Source organism: Tachysurus fulvidraco, chromosome 1, assembly GCF_022655615.1.
Source record: "Tachysurus fulvidraco isolate hzauxx_2018 chromosome 1, HZAU_PFXX_2.0, whole genome shotgun sequence".
Classification (NCBI taxonomy): Eukaryota; Metazoa; Chordata; class Actinopteri; order Siluriformes; family Bagridae; genus Tachysurus; species Tachysurus fulvidraco.
This window is the reverse complement of record NC_062518.1, coordinates 12726154-12747575: the sequence shown is the minus strand read 5'-3', so window position 1 is coordinate 12747575 and position 21422 is coordinate 12726154. Positions and strand designations below refer to the sequence as shown.

The 21422-nt window shown below is 35.3% G+C and overlaps 1 protein-coding gene across 1 annotated transcript in view; it reads right to left on the bottom strand.

The window, feature by feature from the left end:
- Positions 1–21422, bottom strand: part of otog (otogelin) — a 94672-nt gene that overhangs the window by 71368 nt on the left and 1882 nt on the right. Inside the window, exons 4-15 of the mRNA XM_047822785.1 lie at positions 19416–19479; positions 18875–18982; positions 18417–18574; positions 17742–17863; positions 15699–15907; positions 8639–8769; positions 8446–8552; positions 8107–8216; positions 7850–7975; positions 3348–3456; positions 3192–3238; positions 1694–1839 (exon numbers count right to left, since the gene is read on the bottom strand). Coding sequence (XP_047678741.1) covers positions 1694–1839; positions 3192–3238; positions 3348–3456; positions 7850–7975; positions 8107–8216; positions 8446–8552; positions 8639–8769; positions 15699–15907; positions 17742–17863; positions 18417–18574; positions 18875–18982; positions 19416–19479 — 1437 coding nt within the window. The remainder of the gene's footprint in view (positions 1–1693; positions 1840–3191; positions 3239–3347; positions 3457–7849; positions 7976–8106; positions 8217–8445; positions 8553–8638; positions 8770–15698; positions 15908–17741; positions 17864–18416; positions 18575–18874; positions 18983–19415; positions 19480–21422) is intronic.

The window sequence follows — 21422 nt, the reverse complement described above, 5'->3', positions numbered from 1 at the left end:
TAGGTCAACAGGAAATTGGGCTACAGTTGGTCGAGGAAGGAGAGGAGAGAGAATGGTGAATAAGGACTCTAAACACTTAGAAGGAAGGTAGATATACTGTGTGTGAAGGAGACCAGGCTCAAGGTTAGAATGTACTTTTTAGAATGTAGAATTGGAGGGGGATACAAAATGTTTTATTATGGTGTGGATAGGAAGAGAGATTGGGTAGAAGTCATCCTGAAGGATGAGTTTATGAGGAATGATTTAGAGGTGAAAAGAGTGTCAGACAAGTTAGTCAGTTTGAATTAGAAATTGAAGGGGTAACATTGAATGTCATCAGTGATTATGCTTCACAAGTAGGCTGTGAGTTACAAGAGAAAAAGAGATTCTGGAGTGAATTAGATGAGGTGATAGAGAGTATGCACTGACAGGAGAGAGTAGTGATTGGAGCAGACTTCAAAGGGCATATTGGTGAGGGAAACAGAGATGATGAGGAGGTGATGGGCAGGTTTGCTGTTAAGGAAAGGAACCTACAAAAACAGATGGTGGTAAGCCGGTGGAAATGGGTGTAGTTACCACTTATTTCCAGAAGAGAACATAGAGTTACAAGAGTGGAGGTAGGAGTATGCACGTGAACTGCATTCTACACAGAAGAGGTAATATGTGAGAGATTAGTGACTGCAAAGTGGTGGTAGGAAAGAGTGTAGCCAAACAACATTAGATGGTGATGTGTAGGATGTCTCTGGTGGTCAGGAATAAGAGGATAGGAAAGATACAGTAGAAAAGAAGACCCAGTGCTGGAAGTTGAAAACGGTAGAATGTCATAAGGAACAAAAGCTGAGACAGGCATTGGGTGGTCAGAAAGAGCTTCTAGATGACTGGGAAACTACAGCAGAAGTGATCATGGAGATAGTTAGGAGGGTGCTAGGTGTGTCATCTGGAAGGAGAAAATGAGATAAGGAAACATGTTGGTGGAGCGAGGAAGTACAGGACAGCATTCAGAGGAAGAGGCTAGCTAGAACTGAAGAAAGTAAACAGATTAACAAGTAATCACAGCACAGAGTGAAGAGGGATGTGGTAAAGGCCAAATTAAATGCATACAATGAGTTGTATGCCAGGTTGGACACAAGGGAAGGTAAGAAGGACTTATACAGATTAATGAGACAGAAAGATAGAGATGGGAATGATATGCAACAGATAAGGGTGATTAAAAATAGAGATGGAAAGGTGCTAACAGGCGAGGAGACTGCGCAGAGAAGATGGAAGTAGTATTTTGAGGAGCTGATAAATAAAAATAAGAGGGAATGATGGGAGAAAGTAGTGAATATTGTAGAGCAAGAAATAGGAAAGATTAGAAAGGATGAGGTGAGGAAGGCTCTGAGGTGAATCAAGAGCGGAAGGTCTGTTGGTCCAGATGACATTCCTGTGGAGGTGTGGAAGTGTCTAAGAGAGACAGCAGTGGAGTTTATATCTAGATTGCTCAACACAATTTTGAAGAGTGAAAATATGCCTGAGAAATGGAGGAGAAGTGTTATAGTGACAATCTTTAAGAATCTTTAAGAATAAGTTTGATGTGCATAGATGTAGCAACTACAGAGGTATAAAGTTGATGAGCCACACAATGGAGCTATGGGAAAGAGTAAACTATCTGAAAGTTTTTACATTTGAGTGGAATCAAAAACATTTTGAAAAATGACAGTGTTAAATCACTTACAGGCCCACATGGGGTATTCTGGATTGTCACAATGAACCCGCCTGGGTTTCGGCTTTTGGATAAAACATACTGACATGTAGCTGGGAAGGTGTAAATATGACCATCAAAAGATTGGAAATACATGTCTCCTGTAACTGAGCATTCCCCTGCAACATATAACACACATTACATGTTTATCAGCCACATTACTTTCGTATTAGGATTGTTGGGAAGATTTAGAGCTAGAGTCATGAACATAATAACATCCAGTTAGCCTGTTTCCAATAATACCTTATTAAGATTTATAATCTATCTAAGAATTATTCTTCAGTGAAATAAATTATGCTACATATACACTATGTATTATAAAATGTGACTGAAAGAACATCATATATTAAACTCCTCACACTGCAGCACATTCTAAACAGGATGCAATCAGCATGCATTCTGCATTTTATATTAACTATGTCAGTGAAAGAAGACACAGAAACTTGTAACCCAATGTAAAATGCATCACAGAATGAGTGGGATATGCAAACCATAAAGCACTGCATCTGGTGTAAAAAAAATGCTTCATTTGGAAATTATTTGAAATAACAAAGTTAGCTTTTTGCTACCTGCTTCCAAACATTTTTGGCTCAGAGCATAACAAGTACAGATCAAATACTTGTGAACAGTAATGAATTCTAATGGCTACAGTTCCTGTTGAAAGTATTGGAACAGTAAGGGTATAAATATATACACTGAATACAATAGGTAAATGAATACAAGACAAATGATTTAACTGTCTTATAAAGAATTTTGTCAAGTTATTTTTTTAACCTAGAGTTTGTGCTTACATTTATCGACATCCAAAATGTAATTTACCATTCCGATAGTGTCAGGTACTCTGAATCAATATTTGACTTCCATTGCAATACATCTGGGATATTTTTCAAACTGATTAATTTTATGTCATGCACATATTTTATTCCATTTCCAGTGTTTTGTATAACTTGGAACAGAACACTTCAGACACTGATCTGATAACCATTTATTTATATAATCCTGTTATAAGGTAATACAAATTTAAAAAGTTAGGAAGAGCTTTCTGTAAAGGCAAATATTATGAATATTATATGTTAAGAAAGTGGCGCTGCCCTAACTGATGAATAACAAGTCACGATCCCACAATCTGCTGTCACCCAGAAGAGGGTAATTTCCGTTTTCAGCCTGGTTCCTCTCAAGGTTTTCTCTTTATTCCACTCAAAGGAAATTTTCCTTCCTTTTCCACCATCACCAGTGCCTTTGGATCTAAAGTTGCTTCATGCAATGGTCATTGTTTTAAATATTTCTAAATAACATAAATAAATTTTAATTTAACTGGATTTAATAAAAACATGATCTGTCCCGATAACTCCAATTGGTACTCAGTACTCAGAATTTGTAATTTATTTATTTAAGTCATAGGTGGAGTGTGTACAAGTAATAGGGACTGAATAAAAAGAGGGACAGAGTTAAAGACTGAAAGAGTATGAACCTGGGCAGCTGTGCTCCGTGCAGTTCCATACACTCCCAACACAAGTGCTAAAAGAGACAGAGACATTACAGGCACAGAGTAAATAGAAATATTTCTATAATGATTGATATATATCATTATCAATATTACAATGTGTGACAAGTGGTTGTGACTAACCAGTTGTTGCATTTCTCTTGTATAGTATGTCCTGAAGGGTAGAACATTCCCCGGTGTTCACAAGGACAGTCTGATGGCTTCACACAGATGCCATCCTCATAGATTAGCCCTGTCAATACATACACACAGTACAGTAATAACATATAGGCATGGGAAAAGAATGCTTACCCTTATTCAGTTACATTTTTTAATTTATCAGGGCCTAAAAACAATTTATATATACAATCATACAAATTTTGGCCCACTCTTCTTTACAACATTTCAGTTTATTGATGTTTGACACCTTTTGGTTTTTCTTGTTTCGCTACAATAAAAGTTATACTTGCCCATCCTTAATTTTATTGTGGTGTCTTGAAATAAACTTAAAATGTGAATACAGCTATGCACAAACATAGACGAATGAAAAAATCTCTGAGACAGGAATCTCTGTGGAGATGAATGGTGTTTGTGGATAACATTGTGATCTACATTTTAAATTTTACATTTACAGCATTTAGCAGATGCGCTTATCCAGAGCGACTTACATTTTTTATCTAATTTTTATACAACTGAGCAACTGAGAGTTAAGGGCCTTGCTCAGGGGCCCAGCAGTGGGAACCTGGTGGACGTAGGAGTCGAACTCACCATCTTCCTGTTGGTAGCCCAACACCTTACCCACTAGGCTACCATGACCCCCCGATCCTTAGTGAGAGTAGAGAACAGGTGGAGGAGCACCTGAAAAGGTGAATGTCTACTTTGGAAATAAGAAGAATGAAAGTCAGTCATAGTAAGGCAGAATACATGTGTATGAACTAGAGGGAGGGAAGTAGAACAGTGAGGTTACAGGGGGCTGAGTTCAAGAAGGTGCAGGAGTTTTGGGGCGAATCACCCAGTGTGATGGGGAGTGTAGAAAAGAGGTTAAGAGGTGAGTACAGGCAGGTTGGAGTGTGTGGAGAAAACTGAAGAAAGAATTAAAGAAGAAAATTTACCAGGAAGGCTTTCAAAAAGACTGGAGTAACATTGCCAACTCAAGCTGTGCCAAGTTGGTAGACTATTTTTAATTAAGGATAATGGATTTTATAAAGTATTTTGCAATATGTAACAAGTGTGTAACTTTTTTTGCAAACTAGGATTATTTGCTGTTTTTTATCTAAAATATTTTATTTGTTTATTTGTTTTAAAATATTTTTATTTGCTATAATAGGCTTTTTATATCTACTACATGTGACATAATCCTAGGGAATATGCCCATTTTAACATGGCCAAAATTCTGGGAAAGAAAACGCCAGAGGACAAGCCCTGCATTCTGCTAAAAAACAAACAGCGGGACAAGCTCAATGCAAAGGAGAGGAAAGAAAAAGCAGAAAAGAAAGTTGTGCAGGATAAAGAGGAGAGGAATCTGCAGAGAGTTGCTACCAGAGATGTAGTGCAGTTGTTTAATAAAAAGAGGAAACAATCTGAGTTCCTTTCATACTAATGATGGTAATAAAAGCAAAGCAAACTGAACAGGAAAAGCTGGAACATTTCCCTGCCAGACCACCAGAGGGGATGCTGGCAGATGTTTTGCTACAGGTTGTTTAAGGTCATGTGTTTATATCACGTGTTTCTTCAGGTGTGTTGAGTCCCACCCCTCCAATTGTTTCCCACCTTATCACATGTTTCCCATTATTCCTTGTGTATTTGCCCTATTTATATTTGCCCTTTTCTATTTGTTTTTTTTCTGTTTGATTTTTAGGCCCTACAGTATGTGGTTAACCATGTTTTGCCTTTTGTTTCAGTTGATGCTATCCTATCTCCAGGTATCTGTTAGTATATCAGCAAAGAGCAAAAACCCCAAAAAGTAAATGTGTAAGATGTGGAGGCATACACATGCCTATGTTGTGTCCAGCTTAAGTCAAAATCTGCAACAGCTGGGGAAAAAATTGTCATTTTGCCAAGTGTTGCAAAAGTACATGCAGATGAAGAGAAGCAAGATGAATTTTCTATCACACTAGACAAAGCTGAATGGATTGTACCACTGACAGTAAATGAAACACTAATTGGCTTCAAGCTAGACACATGTTAATTTCTGTCTGTAAAAAAGTCTGTAAAGTCTGACTACAAAACCATCAAAATCAAAATCAAAATACACCTAGTGAAAATGAAATTAACAGGATACACTGCTGAGAATGTGACTCCTGGTGATTCTGAAACACAAGGATAGCAGTTAAAGACACAGATGCTGATTGTGGAAAAGAATGTCCAGATTTTAGGATTGAGTACATGCGAAAAACATGACTTGGGGAGGATAATGGCCTCCCAGATTGAAACAAATTGAGAATTAAAATAAGAGTTTTAGGTCCAGGCCCAGACATCTAGTGGGGCAGAATGCAGAAGGCCTACAGAAAGAACACGTAATAGCCGTTTCCAAGGTCAGAAACTCCCCAGAGTCTGACTCCATTTGCTCAAAGGGGGCTCAGAGACCACTGAGAGATCCTAGGTGGAAAAACACGGTCTGTAGCAAAGCCTTAGAAAGCGAGAGACCAGAGAACAGGCACATGACTTGCAGAAATGGCTGGCATGTATACATCAATGTAGAGGATTATTAGGCACTTAAATAGATGTGTCTGCAGAAACCCTACCACTGTACTAACAGGGCAGTGAACAATATCTTTATCTATGTAGTCTCAACAACCTTGGTTGGGAGGCAGGAGTCTAGGAGCTTGTCAGCCCTCATGGGGCACACCAAGATGTTTCAAATATTGGGGCGGGTGTAAAGAATCACTCCCTGTGCCTGACAGAGGAGGTTCCTCCTGACAGCCTTTTCCCACAGTATCCAGAACGTACTGTGACAGGGGCAGGGCTTCCATGCCTCCAGGTGGTCTGAGAGAGGGGTTAGCTCATCTCACCTATGCCCCTTTTCCACCAAAAAGTGTTGGTTCCACTGGCGATCCTTCTAAGAACCGGTTTGCCTTTCCATGGGCTAGAGAGCCATAACAGAGCCAAGTCTTATGTCACTGTATACAACTTTATACAGCAACGTTAGCGCAGCAGCGGAAAACACAAACACAACATCAACAATGGCGGATGTTGCATTACTGTTGTAGCTCCAGGTAATTTGTATAATTAAAAAAGTTAGCCTTAGCATGTAGCTAGCTACTATCATGTGTGCTGATAATTGATCATAATGCGGTAAAGTAAAAGTGTATTAAACATTGGTATACTTAAGGTACATTATCAAAGGCACTAACAGTAACCTTGCCTGAAGGCCCGCCCCCAGCCTCTGATGTAAGCGGTTCTTACGTCTAAACCAGCAACGTTTTGGTGCTACTTAAGAACAACTTTTCCTTGATCAGAGAGGGTGCTTTGGGTATTGAAAAAGAAAGAACTGGTTTCAAACTAGGCTCTGACTCCAAACCAGCACTCAAACTGCCTCAGTGGAAAAGGGGCACTAGTACCCTGAAACAGCCTGCTAGCAGGGGCTAACCCAGGAGGCAGTGACACATAAAGAGCAGGAGCATGGGTAGTCATGGATGAACCCCGAGGCTTAACTTTCTTTGGAGATGTCCTGCATTAGGCCAGACCAAAGAAAAATATCAGCAATACTCAACATGAAATGGCATTCCTTGGAATGGTAACATACTGTATCTGGCCAAATTCATTTCCCAGCTGTCAACACATTCTGCTCAGGCACTGCATTTTGGGGTTGCATTTTTGGAGGTCAATATAAATGGTGTCTAATACAGGCAGATACTTTTCCATCATGCAAAACCATCAGAGAGGCATCTGATTAGCCGCAAATTCATTCTGCAGCAGGGCAACAACCCCAAACATACAGTCAATGTCAGTAAAAACTATCTTCAGCATAGAGAATTACAAAAAGAGTGACTGCAAGTGATGGTTGGGCCCAGCTCTAATCTCAACATCACTGAGGCTGTAAAGACAGAAGGATTTGAGCCTGCTTACATTCTCAGAAGATCTGTGATTAGATGTTTGGAACACCTTACCTGCCAACATCCTTCAAAAACTGTGTGCAAGTGTACCTTGATTTGATTTTATTTGATTTAATTTGAAGAATTTATGCTGTTTTTTCAGGCAAATGGTGGTCACAACAATTATAAAAGAATAAACTATTAACACTTCTATTTTTGAAAGCGTTCTTATTTTACAGCATTTTTTCACATCTGCCTTAAACTTTTGAACAGTACATGTCAATGTTGTTGTTTGGTCTGTTCAGCAGATAATTTGTTCTGCATGTTTGATTTGGCACAGGTTTTATACCAGATGGCCTTCCTGACACACCCCTTCCATTCTATCCAGGCTTGGGACCAGCACTGAGTTTAGTGGCTGGGTTAGCTCCCTGACAAGGAATGGAACCCAGGCCATTTCAACAAGAGCACGGGATCTTGACATTCCTGTGCATTTAAATATTAAGGAATTAAATAAATTCAAGTCATTCTGATCTTGTAGCTCATGAAATATGTCATAACTCATTTAGAGTTGGCACTTGTTTCAAAATATAAACATGGAAATTTCTTATTCACCTTCTGGACAATAGCAGCCATCCAAACACTGTAGTTTGCTGTCAATGCAGATGTGTTCAGTATTGCAGTGCACAGGACAACATGTGATGCACTCTCTGTGAATAAGCTCTGCAGGGCATTCAATCTCTGCACAAACAAGAATTAAACTGCAATTATCTGCGTGGCATTATTTCTGTATAATATTCAACAGCATAATATTTTTATTGTCTAACTCATTCTATTACAAATACAAATACCATACAAAATGTGTTACATACTGCACATAGGAAAATGTGCTCTCCAGTTGTGCAGTGGGTGTCCAGCATGGGCACATGCTCTTGTATACTCAGTGAACACATGGCAAACAATATCACCACTGGAACCAGACCTAACCAATGGAATCAGTATCATCATGTAAAATATAAAACACACACAGTTACATCATAGTCCACAGTTGGCAAATATAATAAAGTCTATGCATTATTATCAGTTAAATAAATTCAAGTACTATGAAAAAAGGTTTAAAAACCTATACTGGTTATGGATAGATAAAGGTATCTACAATGTTTCTAATTTATATTGTTTCTAATATAGTGTCTGTGATCTGATATACTTACAGGCAAATGTCATTAGAACAGCTGGCCATGTATGAATATGGATTGACAAATTCATGGCAGGATGTAAATGGATCTTTCAGTAAAGATGTACACACATCTGCCACTTTCTGCATTAAAATGTGCAAAAGGTCCTGCATTACTCTGAGATTTTCTGTGTACAGTACTAATTCACACATGCTTGTATATACAATACCAGCAGTTCATGGGGCTCTTGTGTAGAACAGGGAAATGGGTAGAAAGATGGCACCATTGGACATGTGAGCTGTTGTGGCTCCTCCTCCATCCAACTGTTCCCAAACATGGCAAGATTTTCTGTGAACATACCTGTCCAATAACAGCGTAAAAAGCACAATAATTATACCCATTGCCAAATACTGCTGCTAAAACAGTGCTAGAATACACAAACAGGTAAACTTAAAGTCAATACTAAACAGACACCATAAAGCTCTGGTCTCACTTCTGTAGTCACAAAGTATACACAGTTATTAACTTCATGTTATCATTCAGCAGCAGCACGATGCATAAAATCATACAGATCCAGGTCAAGAGCTTAGTTAATGTTGAAATCAAACCTCAAAATTGGGGGGTGGGGGTATATGTGATTTCTAAACATTAAACAGATCGGCACAAAAAATATCTAGTTAAGGCAGTTCTTCAAGAGGATAACCTTGGTGAATATGTTGGTCCTGACCGGAAGACAGAAAAGGCAACTCCAGAAATATATCTTAATGATTAAAGTCTTGTACTTAATTATTAAAAAAGATTAACTGGTATTTGTATATATAAATTTCAATACTGAGTTAAAGTGAAAAATGTTGTTGAGAAGCTTTTATTTGCTAAAGCTATTAATGTATTATTAATAGAATATTGCCACATTCTCCCCACAATCTAGTATTGGATCAGTCCTAGATAAGTCCTTAATTTTTCACCTCAAATATTCAACATCACAAATTATTAGAGGATTAGGTTTGCCCAGATTCATGTGGTCTGATTCAAAGATTTTGTCAAGTCTGGAGCAGACTGGGTTAGCTCTGCTATCCAATATATAATAAACATTGACTTTTCAGTTATATATTTTACATCAATTTATCAATATACATATTTAAATATGAATATCTAGTGGATAATCTGAGCACATTTACATATTTCAGATTCTCCAAACATAATTAGCACTACTAAGTAAACCTAAGCCAAAAAATGTGCCATAGCTGGTTTTCATATCATCTTGAACATTTGCATTAAAGTTGCCTTTATATATTAATAAATATTCTTGCATTAAAGTCTTAATATAGATGGAGCTGCTATGGCCCTGCCATGCCAGCATGAAAATATGATGCTGTGATACCAGGATGTAGTCAGATATGAGGATGGAGTCCTTTGAACTTTGTAGGATGTTTCTGCCTTCATTGAATCTGCTTTATGTGTTCATGTTAGGGCCTTTTTACACCCGGTCACTTCATGTGTTTTCTCTGATTTGTTAAAACTGTTCCATTTACATTAGGCCACATGTATTGGCGAATCGGATATCAATCCGATCTTTTTACTCCCGCCCAAAATGCTTGAACAACCACATGCATTTACACCTGTCCAGTGGTGGGGGGGTTCAAGATGGTGCCCGGTGAGGTCTTGGTTTTGTAAGCTGAGGAAGAAACGGGTATTTCTCATAAATGAAGATATAATATTCACATAGTTGCTAACTAACATATCTAAGATTGTTACTGGTTGTCGATAATATAAACAATTGTGTATTTGGACAGTGCAAACATTTCCTACAAAGTTTTCCGAAGTGGTGTTGTACACGTTTAAAAATGGCGGAGGGTGCTCATGTTGGTGCAGAGATGGAAGCTAAGTCTGTAAATCAGAAAAGAAACTTCAACGAAATTCACTCGTATGCCTGTAAAGTAAAAACAGGAGGAGATTGTAATTCCTGTCCAAACACACCAAGCAAAAATCAGGCCACAAAACGGCAAAAAAATGTCACCTCGGCTAAAGAAAAGGAACTCTCTTTGAGCGACGTGCAATAAAACATCATCCAAATTCTTTCCGAAAAGATTAACGAGAGATCTGATCAGATTGAAAAAATGGTAAAGCAGAATTTGTCCAACATAGAAGAGTTAGGCAAATCTTTTACTTCAGTGCACAATGATGTAATGGGGCTGCAGAAGGAAAATGAAAACCTAAAAAATGCAAATGCACGTCTGGAGAAAAGGGTCAGTGAAATGTATGCAAAAAAACTTTGGATAAAGGCAGAAAAGCTAATCCAAGACCGGTTATCATGAGGTTCATATCTCGTACTGCCAGAGATTTTATATGGAAGAATTCCAAAAACAACGAGTACCTAACTATTAAAGGGTTACTCTTCAAAGAGAACTTGAATGCATCGGACAGAGAAGCAAGGAATTGTCTTTGGCCGGCTGTTGAGAAAGCAAGGAAGGATGATGCATACTTCAGCGGAGCAAGGGCGTTTGTGGATGGGAAAGAAATTTGTTTTGAAGAAGGAAACAGATAAACTAGCAATGATGTAACTAATGTATGAAGCAGACAGTAAAGGCTTAATTTTACTGTACGGATGTAAGTGTTGATATTGAAATGTTGGTTATAATAATATGAAACATGCTATTATAGTTCATTAATATAGAATATTTGTGGGAATATTTATGGGAAAGTTTAAGTTCTTTATTTACTCTTGTGGTTGATCTTAGTAATTATTTGTTCTTTCTATGTCACTTTCTGTTTTTTCTATCAATGCCAGAGGTATTCGTGATCAGTTAAAAAGAAAAGCTTTGTTTTTATATTTTAAAGGAAAAAATGCAGATTTTTGTTTAATCCAGGAGACACATGCATGTTCTTCAGATGCTAAATTTTGGACAAGTCAATGGGGAAAAGAAATTTGGTTATCATTAGGTAGTAATCGATCGGCAGGGGTCGCTATTTTACAAGATAGATTTACCGGGCAGATATTAGAGTTTGAAAAGGATGATTGTGGAAAATGGATACTACTTGTTATAGTAAAGGAGAACGAGTTTTTTATTTTGGTTAACTGTTATGCCACCAACAACAAAGCCAACAATAATATACTTTTTTCCCATATTGAGTCTAGAATTCAGTATTTTATTGTCATATATCCTTTTGCCAAAATTGTGTGTGTCTGTGTGTGTGTGTGTGTGTGTGTGTGTGTGGGGGGGGGGGGGTTGGGGATTTTAATACTGTGTTTGATGAAACACTTGATAGATGGCCTCCTAAAAGATATCCTGGCCCTGGTAGTGAACTGGTCAATGTGTGTATTATAGATGTATGACATTATAAAAATCCAAACAGGGAGGAGTATACATGGAGTAATAAGGATGCATCACTGTGCTCACGTATTGATTATTGGTTAGTGTCTAACAATATAATTAATAATGTGACCTCAGTCCTGATTGAACCATGAATAATGACAGATCATAAAGGAATATTTATTGAAACGGATTTGGTGCAGGGTAAATCAGGTAAAAGAAATGGTAATTATTGGAAATTAAATAGTAAATTGCTAGAAAATGAAGGCTTCAAGATACAAATTTAACAAATTATTGAGAAATATTGGGCATACAGAAAACCTGTATGGAAAATACTGGGAACTAATGAAGTTTTACATTAGAACAGAAGCTATTAACCAGGGAAAACTTTTAGCAAAATGTAAAAGACTGAAAGAGAAATCCGTTATTGAGGGAATATTAAAGTTGAGTTGAACAAAAAAGGAAGCCTTGAGTGTTACAGAGATTGAGAAATTAAATGTATTACAAACTGAATTAGATAACACATATGACGAAAAACCAAGAGGAGCATTTGTGCGATCTAGACTTAAATGTTAAGAAAAAGGGGTTAAAAAATATTGAATATATTTTTGGCCTTGAGAAGAGAAACAGTGAATTTGCCTTAGTATCAAAATGAATGATCAACAACGTAATTGTAGATAATCATTTAGTTATTTCAAAGTATGTAGCCCCATTTTATAGTAATTTGTATTCCTCCACCTTGACCACTTACAGTATTGATAGTTTTTTAATAAAATTTATGAGTGACATAAAAAAAATAGATCAGGATTTTTTGTACTTGTGTGATAAAGAAATTAATATTGAGGAGGTGAGAGAGTGTATTAGCCTGCTAAAAAGCAATAAATCACCAGGCAACGACAGGCTAACAGGGGAGTTCTACAGGACTTTTTCCAAGGAACTTTCACCTTTTTTATTATTAGTTTTTATGGAAGCAATAAATAAAGGTGAATTTCCAGCTTCATTAAAAAAAGGCATCATAACATTGATTCCCAAACCTAACAAAGATAAGTTACTTATCGAAAATTGGAGACCAATTAGTTTGCTCAATAATGACAGTAAATTGTTTGCGATGATTTTTGCAAGAAGATTGAAACAAGGTTTAAACAAACTCATAGATGAAGAACAGTCTGGTTTTATGCAAGGCCGTCATATTAGGAATAATATTAGGCAGGTCTTGGATATGATTGATTATAATCACCTTATAAATGATGACAGTTTTATTTTATTTATTGACTTCTATAAAGCTTTTGATACTGTAAATCTATTTTCAAAGTTATTAAGTTGGGTTTTGGTTATTTGTTTTTAAAAGCAGTAAAAACATTATATAACGGTTGTAATAGCTTGGTTAAACTTGCTGGTGGAACTTCACAAAGGTTTTATATCAATTGTGGAATTTCTCTCTTTTTATTTTTGTTAGTCACTCAAGTTTTGGCAGTACATACAGTATTAAAAAAAGTCAACTTAAGGGTATTAGTGCTTTAGGTGCAGAATTTAAACTTAGTTTGCTGATGACATGGCTATTTTTTAAAAAAACAAAATTGAGGTTCCAGTTATAATTAGAGTTATTGAGGAATTCTCTGATGCGTCGGGTCTTAAAATGAATCTAGATAAATCTGCATTGTTTCCCATAAAAACTTGCTCCCTTACACATATAGAAGGTATTCCAGTTAAGCACCAGTTAACTTATTTGGGTATAGTCATTTGCAAAAATGATAAACAAAGAAGCTAGTTAAATTTTGAACCAATTATTGAAAAAACAAAAAAGAAATTGAATTTGTGGTTAATGAGAGATTTATCAATTTTTGGGAGGGTGTTATTGTCCAAGGCAGAAGGTATTTCCAAATCTGTATACACTTCTTTATCATTAGATGTGCCCTCTACTGTGATGAAAGATTTGGATAAGATATTGTATAACTTTATTGGAGAAAAAAAACATTATTTAAAGAAAGAGGTCATATGCAATACTAAAGAATAAGGGGGGCTAGAGGTTCTGGATTATAGTACACTCAATAATAATTTCAAGATTAGATGGTTAATAGAATTTATGAAAAATATAGTGTTTGGAATGTATTTCCTAATTATATATTTAACTCTATTGGGGGCATAAAATTTTTGTTGAAATGCAATTTTTCTGTTGATAAAATTCCGGTTAAACTGGCTGGTTTCCATAGACAGGCCCTGTTGGCATGGAATTTGATCTATAAACACAATTTTTCACCACACAGTTATTGCATTTGGAATAACAAAGATATATTATTTAAAAACAAATCACTTTTTATTTTTTTTTATCTGGATTAATGAAGGGATTATTTTGGTAAAATAGCTGTTAAATTCTGATGGGAATTTGTTGTCTTACACAAAGTTTCTTGAAAAATTCCAATTACCAGTTAAACTAAGAGATTTTGCTATTGTTTTTGATGCAATTCCAAAGACTGTTGTATTTATTTTAAAGAATTCGAGTTCTTTGCAAATTAATAATGACTTTTGTGGTAGTTTATACATCGGCAATGTTAATATCTTGAAACAAAAGTGTAGCAATAATATTATATTATAAGAAATGCCCTCTGTTTTGTTTCTTTCCCTGCAGCAAGGTTTTTTTGGTCTTCCTTATTTGGTTATATATACTGGGACAAAACATGGAAAATACTGAACAAGATTGTGTCAAAATCTAAAATAAAATTAAGGAGGTGTCTTACAAAATTCTACATAGGATTTATCCTGTAAAACATGTTTTGGAAAGATTTAAGCTTAATATCTCTTATTCTTGAGAATTTTGTGGTCAGGAAAAGGAAACAATTTTGCATCTGTTTTATCATTGTATCTACTCAAGACGTTTTTTGAAGGATATGGAAAATTATGTTAGTAGAAAATTGGGTTGTGTGGTAGAAATTGGTGTACGTGATGTGTTTTTTTTATTTTGAGGGAGATAATTTGGAAAATAATGAACAATATATTATACAACTATTCATTGTATTAGGAAAGTACCATATACACAAAACAAAGTGGGCCCTTTGTAAACCAAATCTGTCCCGTTTTATAAATGATTTCAAGTTATACAGTAATCTTTTGGAGAAAGTAGAAAAAACAAACTCAGAAAACATGATATTTTAAAAGAATTCAAGTTTTTGTAACTTTTTTCCTTTCTTTTCCTTTCTTTTCTGGTAGGCAATGTGACTGATACAGTACCTTTTGTTGTATGGCATTGAACAAAAATCTGTGTGTGTCTTTTTGCATTAATAAAAAAACAAAAACAAATAAATAAATAAATTCCACCTGTCCAGTTTCATCTGAAATGCGTTCCAGACCACCTCCTGAAATGGTTTGAACGATCGGATTTATATCCGTCTCGAAACCGTTTCAGGGGGCATTTAGACCTGGTCTTTTTACGATCGGATTAGGTATCCGATCACAGAAAACACAGGAAGTGACCAGGTGTAGATTCATAGAGCTGTTAACGCTTTTGGAAATGGTGGCAAATACAATATGCAATTATCCAGGAAAACTTCAGTAAAAATCTGTTCACTCTGACATTCAAATTTAAGATTTGCACTGTGCTTTGCCACTGACACAGACTGACACATGAATTGAGTTTTTTTCCTCTTATGTTTATAACATGTGACTATTGTTTTTAATGTGCTTTGTATTAAAACAGGTTGTTAAGCCTCTTAATATACATTGATTTTTCATTTATATGTTTTATATTCATTTTATTTTATATACTTTATATTAATTTATCAATATACATATTTGGATATTAATACTTACTGGATAATCTAAGCTCATTTACAGATTTCAGATTCTCTAAACATAAGTAGAACTACTTAACCCCCCCCCCCCCCACACACACACACACACACACACACATCATCATCATCATCATCATCATCATCACCACCACCACCACCACCACCACCACCACCAAAAAAAAAAAAAACCTACCATAACTGGTTTTTAGATCATCTTGTACATCTGCATTAAAGTTGCCACACAGCCCACAGGTACGACCCACAAATTCTGGATTCATCTTAATATAGATGGAGCTGCTATGGCCCTGCCATGCCAGCATGAAAACCTGATGCTGCGATACCAGGATGTAGTCAGATATTCTCTCCAGCTCAATATCATGAACATTATGTGGGATCTGTAAACTGGAAGAGTACAAATAAATATTATTAGAATTATATGGACAAGTGATTTTAATTCTGGTGACCTTTCAAACTGCATATTCTTGTAAAGTTGCTGCTCCGCAGACATCTGCAGCACAAGTTGATGGCACATTTAGCTTTAGAAATGTCATTGTTGATTGTAAATGTAGTCCAAGGTATTACAACCAGAGAAATACCCATAATGTACTATTTTACTGTTTTAATTTGATTTTGTTATTCCAATATATGTCTATATTTTAACTAGAACAGAACTATTTTGGACCTTGGTACTGCATTCAGAGTTTTAGAATATTGAAAGATATATCAATATATACAATACTGAAATTATCCATATACAGCTTAAGCTTACTTAAGAGTTTCCTTAATTGATTTTCTAGGTGCCCCTTTCAGATTATTAAATTACTTGTTCCTACTAATTGTGGTATTGACTATTTACTATATATACAATTGGTCTTGATATGGCACTGGGTATGACAAGGTAATACAGACACACAATTTATTTGTTCATAACATAATAGACAGTACATTATCTAATGATGATGAATAACTAAGGATGAGTAACTCAATAATGTTAACCTAAAGATCGTTTTAGGCAGATAATTACAACTGTTGTGTTGTAATGAATAAGTAATGAATTTGCAAAAACTGTCAACTGTAAGATAAAATTATATATATATATATATATATATATATATATATATATATATATATATATATATATATATATATATATATATACGTATATATATATATATATATATATATATATATATATATATATATATATATATATATATATATATATATATATTTGTACCTCGATGTGTACAAACATAAATGTTACATAGACAATGCAGTTTAATGAGATATGTAATGAAGCTCAAGGGACTACAATCTCTTTTTATAAAACATTGCATATTTAAACATGATGTATCATCACCCCCAACCAGCAAAGTGACTAGATTACATATCTGAAATGTGTTCATTAGTTAGCATTAATTAGCATATCCTTTTCAGTACTAATTCTAGTGGTCACTCAAACTACAGTACCATTACAATCTGCCACTCATCCCATTCACCCTAAACAACTTTGTTCCACCAAGTTCTTCACAGAACTACACAAATACTATAAAGTGTATGGTCTTTAGTGCCCCATATTCCAGTGCCTCATCAGTGTTGTTCTTCAAGACATGCAGGATAAATTTGTAGTGGCTATCATTGCCAACATTCTTGTCTACCCTCATTCAAGACCCATGTTTCCCATGTGAGCCAAGTAATCTGATCACTGGCCTTATTTTCCCAGAGGATTTTGACTGCTGAACACAACTAGCTTTCAAGCTAGCACTGGGGGAATGGAGGCACTGGTTTGAGGGGGTCAGATATTGTTTCATTATTTACATGGGCCAGAAAAATTTAGAATAACTTAGAACAGCCAAGTGCCTGAACTTCTGAGAAGCATGCTGGCCACTCTTCTCTCAGGTTCAGGTAACTCTATATCGCCCTGTGTCAAAAAATAAATCACAGCTGATGCCCTCAGGCTTGCACTCCACTGAAATCTGTGAGGACACAGAAGAACCAATCCTGCTCCCCTCCTGTTCAATGGCATTTAGATACTGTTGGTGCCAAATGGCATCAGATGTGTACCAAGCCACATCCTAGGTAAATTGGTCCTGCTGCCCACACCCCAAAATAGTATTTTAATTTCCAATACAATTTAAATTTATGTTATTTTATTTAAAAAATTTGTAAAAGAAAAAAAAAGTCTAATTTGCACAAGCACTCCTACTGTTTGAAAAATCCTTTATTATTTTTTTACCTTTGACCTTTAAATGTTACATTGAATCCTTGTAATCTAATCTCGCCTTCCCATGGCAAGAAGAGGCTTACTGATCGCCTGCAGGAGTATGGATTGGAATTGCAGTCTTGATCATTATGGACCTGCAAAAGACAGCACAGAAAGAGATATGCAATAAAAGTTTATAAACCTACAAAAATGTCTTTCTGTCCATAAATTAATTCTTTATAGCAATCATCAAAGACAAAGGTACTGTTCAACAGTCCTTTAATTTAGTGGCAAATGATCTTGGCAAGGATAAAGCAGCTTCTCTACTCTGAATTCCCATCAGCTAATCTCAGAGAACAAAGTCACTGATGTTTGCTGTTTTGGCCCTGCCCATAATTACTCTGTGAAACTGGAAGGGACATAAATAACTACAGTAATGAGATCATTGTCTCTAAACTGGCTCAAAGACTGTACTCCACATACACACACTAAAACAAAGCCATCTCTACAACTCAGCTACTGTAGTGCTACAGGGAATTTACAGCTATATCTAAGCAAAAAAACTGCTAATGAATTTTTAAAAAGTACATGCCACATATTAATGTTTATAATGCTACCACACACTATATACCACACTATATCTACTCAAAAAAACAATGTAAATGTTAAACAACATTGGATAACATGTTTCTGTGAATGAAATTGCACCTGTATAAACACACTTGACTTTGTGCTGTCCTCACAGACTTTCAGAAGTGTGTAGCTGCACTTGCCAGGGAAGTAGTAGTAAAGGCCATCAAATGTCTCATAATTGTATTGCCCCCATGATCTGCATGCCATCTCTCTTTCCAAACCTGTATTTGGAACTTAAAATTGTGCAATATCATTTACATATTCAGTACATTTAGCACCAAGTCAAGGAGTGAAAATAGATTTTTCTTCGTAATTTGTTGTCATAATGTCAGTGGCTACTATTTTCTATCACAGTATTCATGAAATGTCAATTTACAGTATATCAAATATATTTATTCCAAATGTTTATTCAAAATAGTTTCTAAGATTGGATAGTTTAAATATATATTATTCATATTTGAACATTTATTATAATAATAAAAATAATATTAAATAATTATTTAAAAATCTAAGTCCTAAAAGTTAATATGTACCTGTTCGGCAGTGTGATCCAGTAGCCTGAGAGAAAGAACAGTTGCAGGAGCCTGGATAGAGACAATGATCCCCATGCATGCATAGAAACATACAAGGATCTTTACTCCCTGTGGAATTTAAATTAGGCATATAATGATCTGTTTCTAAGTACCCAACAAATATTGATATCTATTAACTAATATGCCAGTATTACAAAATCTTCGGATCCATTCATTTTTGAGCCATCAAAGATATAACTGAGTATATTATAAATATATTAATTTTTTGTCATGTTATTTAACAATAATTCTTGTTTGTTAAAACTTCAGTATTATGTATTCCATTTCCAATAATGAGGTGTAATAACAAAATGAAAGCATTGGTGTTTTTATAAAATTTCCAAAGTTAACAATGATTTTGATTATGAATACAGACTTGAATACTTCACAAGTTAGTTCACTTGTGCATGCTGAAAAATTAATAGATATAAATATAAATATTGATATTGATATCAGTATCAGTATACATCTTGCTAGCTTTATCCATAGAAGTGGCCCTTACCCCTGGATCTGTGGGGAGCCCATGCTTCTCTCTGCTCTGAGGATGTGTTATTTAACTGGACTTGCTTTGAAAAGAAAGTGTTAAATGGAGTTAACACAACACACATTAATGTTAATTAGTTAAAATTAACATTTAAAATTAATTAAAATCACATTAATTTAAGAGGTTTCACACTGAAGTGTAAATCAGTGTAAAACAAAAAACTTGAAGCAACAAATGTTTGCTTTAATCTAAGAGATAAAGCGTTCCAAAGGATTTTCCATTTTTTAGTGGAAAAAGTATCCATGGTATTCCCATTGGAGGAAATGTGTTATGAATAAAGTTAATGTTTACTGATTTTTTCAATAGACCTATTCAGCTTTTGAATTATTGATATGTTTACAAATTCTTGTGGTCTGTTTAAATTAAAATGACACATTTTACACTTTTGTCCCTAGTTTCTCTGCACTGAAATTAAAGAGAATTTTGCACCTGCCTTCAGCCTGTTTTGTGACACACATTATATTGTCGTTTTGACACAAGAATGAAACATTACAAACGTTGCAAAGTATTAATTGATACCAACTGCTTTTCACAAAAATAAATAACAAATATTTAAATTCACATGAATTCCATGTCTTATTTGTAGTCATATCTGATTATATACATAAACAGGAATGAAGGGTGGTTTTGTGTCTCTTAACTGTATACAAAAACATGTATATATGTATTCCAGATTAGTTATTCCATATATATATTCTGTCTCAGCTGCACAAAGTAATATTACACATGAAGATGAAACCAAAGTAGTGAACAAAACACAAGGGTTAATGTAATCTAATAGTAATCATGAATAATTTTTGCATTATTTATTATTTTGTAGTAAGATTTATAGTGTTTCCACATAATATAACCAAAGCAGAGAATGTATTTATGTATACAATCGATGGACATTAAGTTGGGGGAATCAATCAGGTGGTATTATAGGATTAATCTGCCAAAATTTCTGGAAGAGCTATTTGTTTACTTTGAGTAAGTAATGGAAAAAATTGTAATTTAGTTCAGTTCTGGCTGCATGGCATGATTAAAGAACTTGGAGCTGGCAAGTTGAGAATGTAAGATCTCCATGCAAGGAATGGTTAGCTTTCTGGGTTAGATTTCCATTAGTTATTCAGTTGATCCATAGTCATAAATCATGTAAAACTGATATTTTATTCAGTGATAACAACAAAGCTTTGTAGCTAACAGTCAATTTATTCAGAGCTATATTGCAATAAACAAACACTGAATCTCATAATGAATCAAATACATTAAAGACCACTTATGCACAATTAAAAGCACACTGAAGCTGTGGCCTGTTTCACAAGTGGTACAGGGTGATCAAACCAAAAAGGTTGTTATTTATAAGGTTAAAAATCTCTGCAAAACATGCAGTCCAATAAGGTGTTGACATGTTATTTGGCAATGCATACCATGCTATACCAAATGTAGCCTGTATTCCTAAAACACTGTAGGCTATAAGGCTATACAATAATGGCTATTAATTGGTCATGTGTCTCTTTCCAACACAGAAACCTGGAGTACATAAAACAATGTGAGACCTTCAACCAAGGCAAATCAGCCAAGTGAGTTCTTGTCCTTGGCCGAGTACGGCCAAAATTCACACATCCATTCCTCGACCAGCCTCACACCCTTCCAGTGAGTTTTTTTTTTTATTTGTTTGCCACATTGACTGCTCTATAGTTACTAGAACTCTGCCTGCCTAATGACCACATTTTCTGTTCATTGTCATTAGATCTGTTTGCCTCACTGTTTGCTTTTCTGATTTTTGACACTGTTTAACTACATTTTTTGGATTAAGGCTTTGGATTACAGTATATGCTTTGTATGTCTGAATAAACTTTACACATGGATTCTACACATTCAGCCTCTGAGTATTCCTTACAATAAGGTATTCACCTTTAATTAGCAATACCACATTTGGCTGCAATCAAGCCATCTGTGATATGTTACAGCTTTGCACATTTC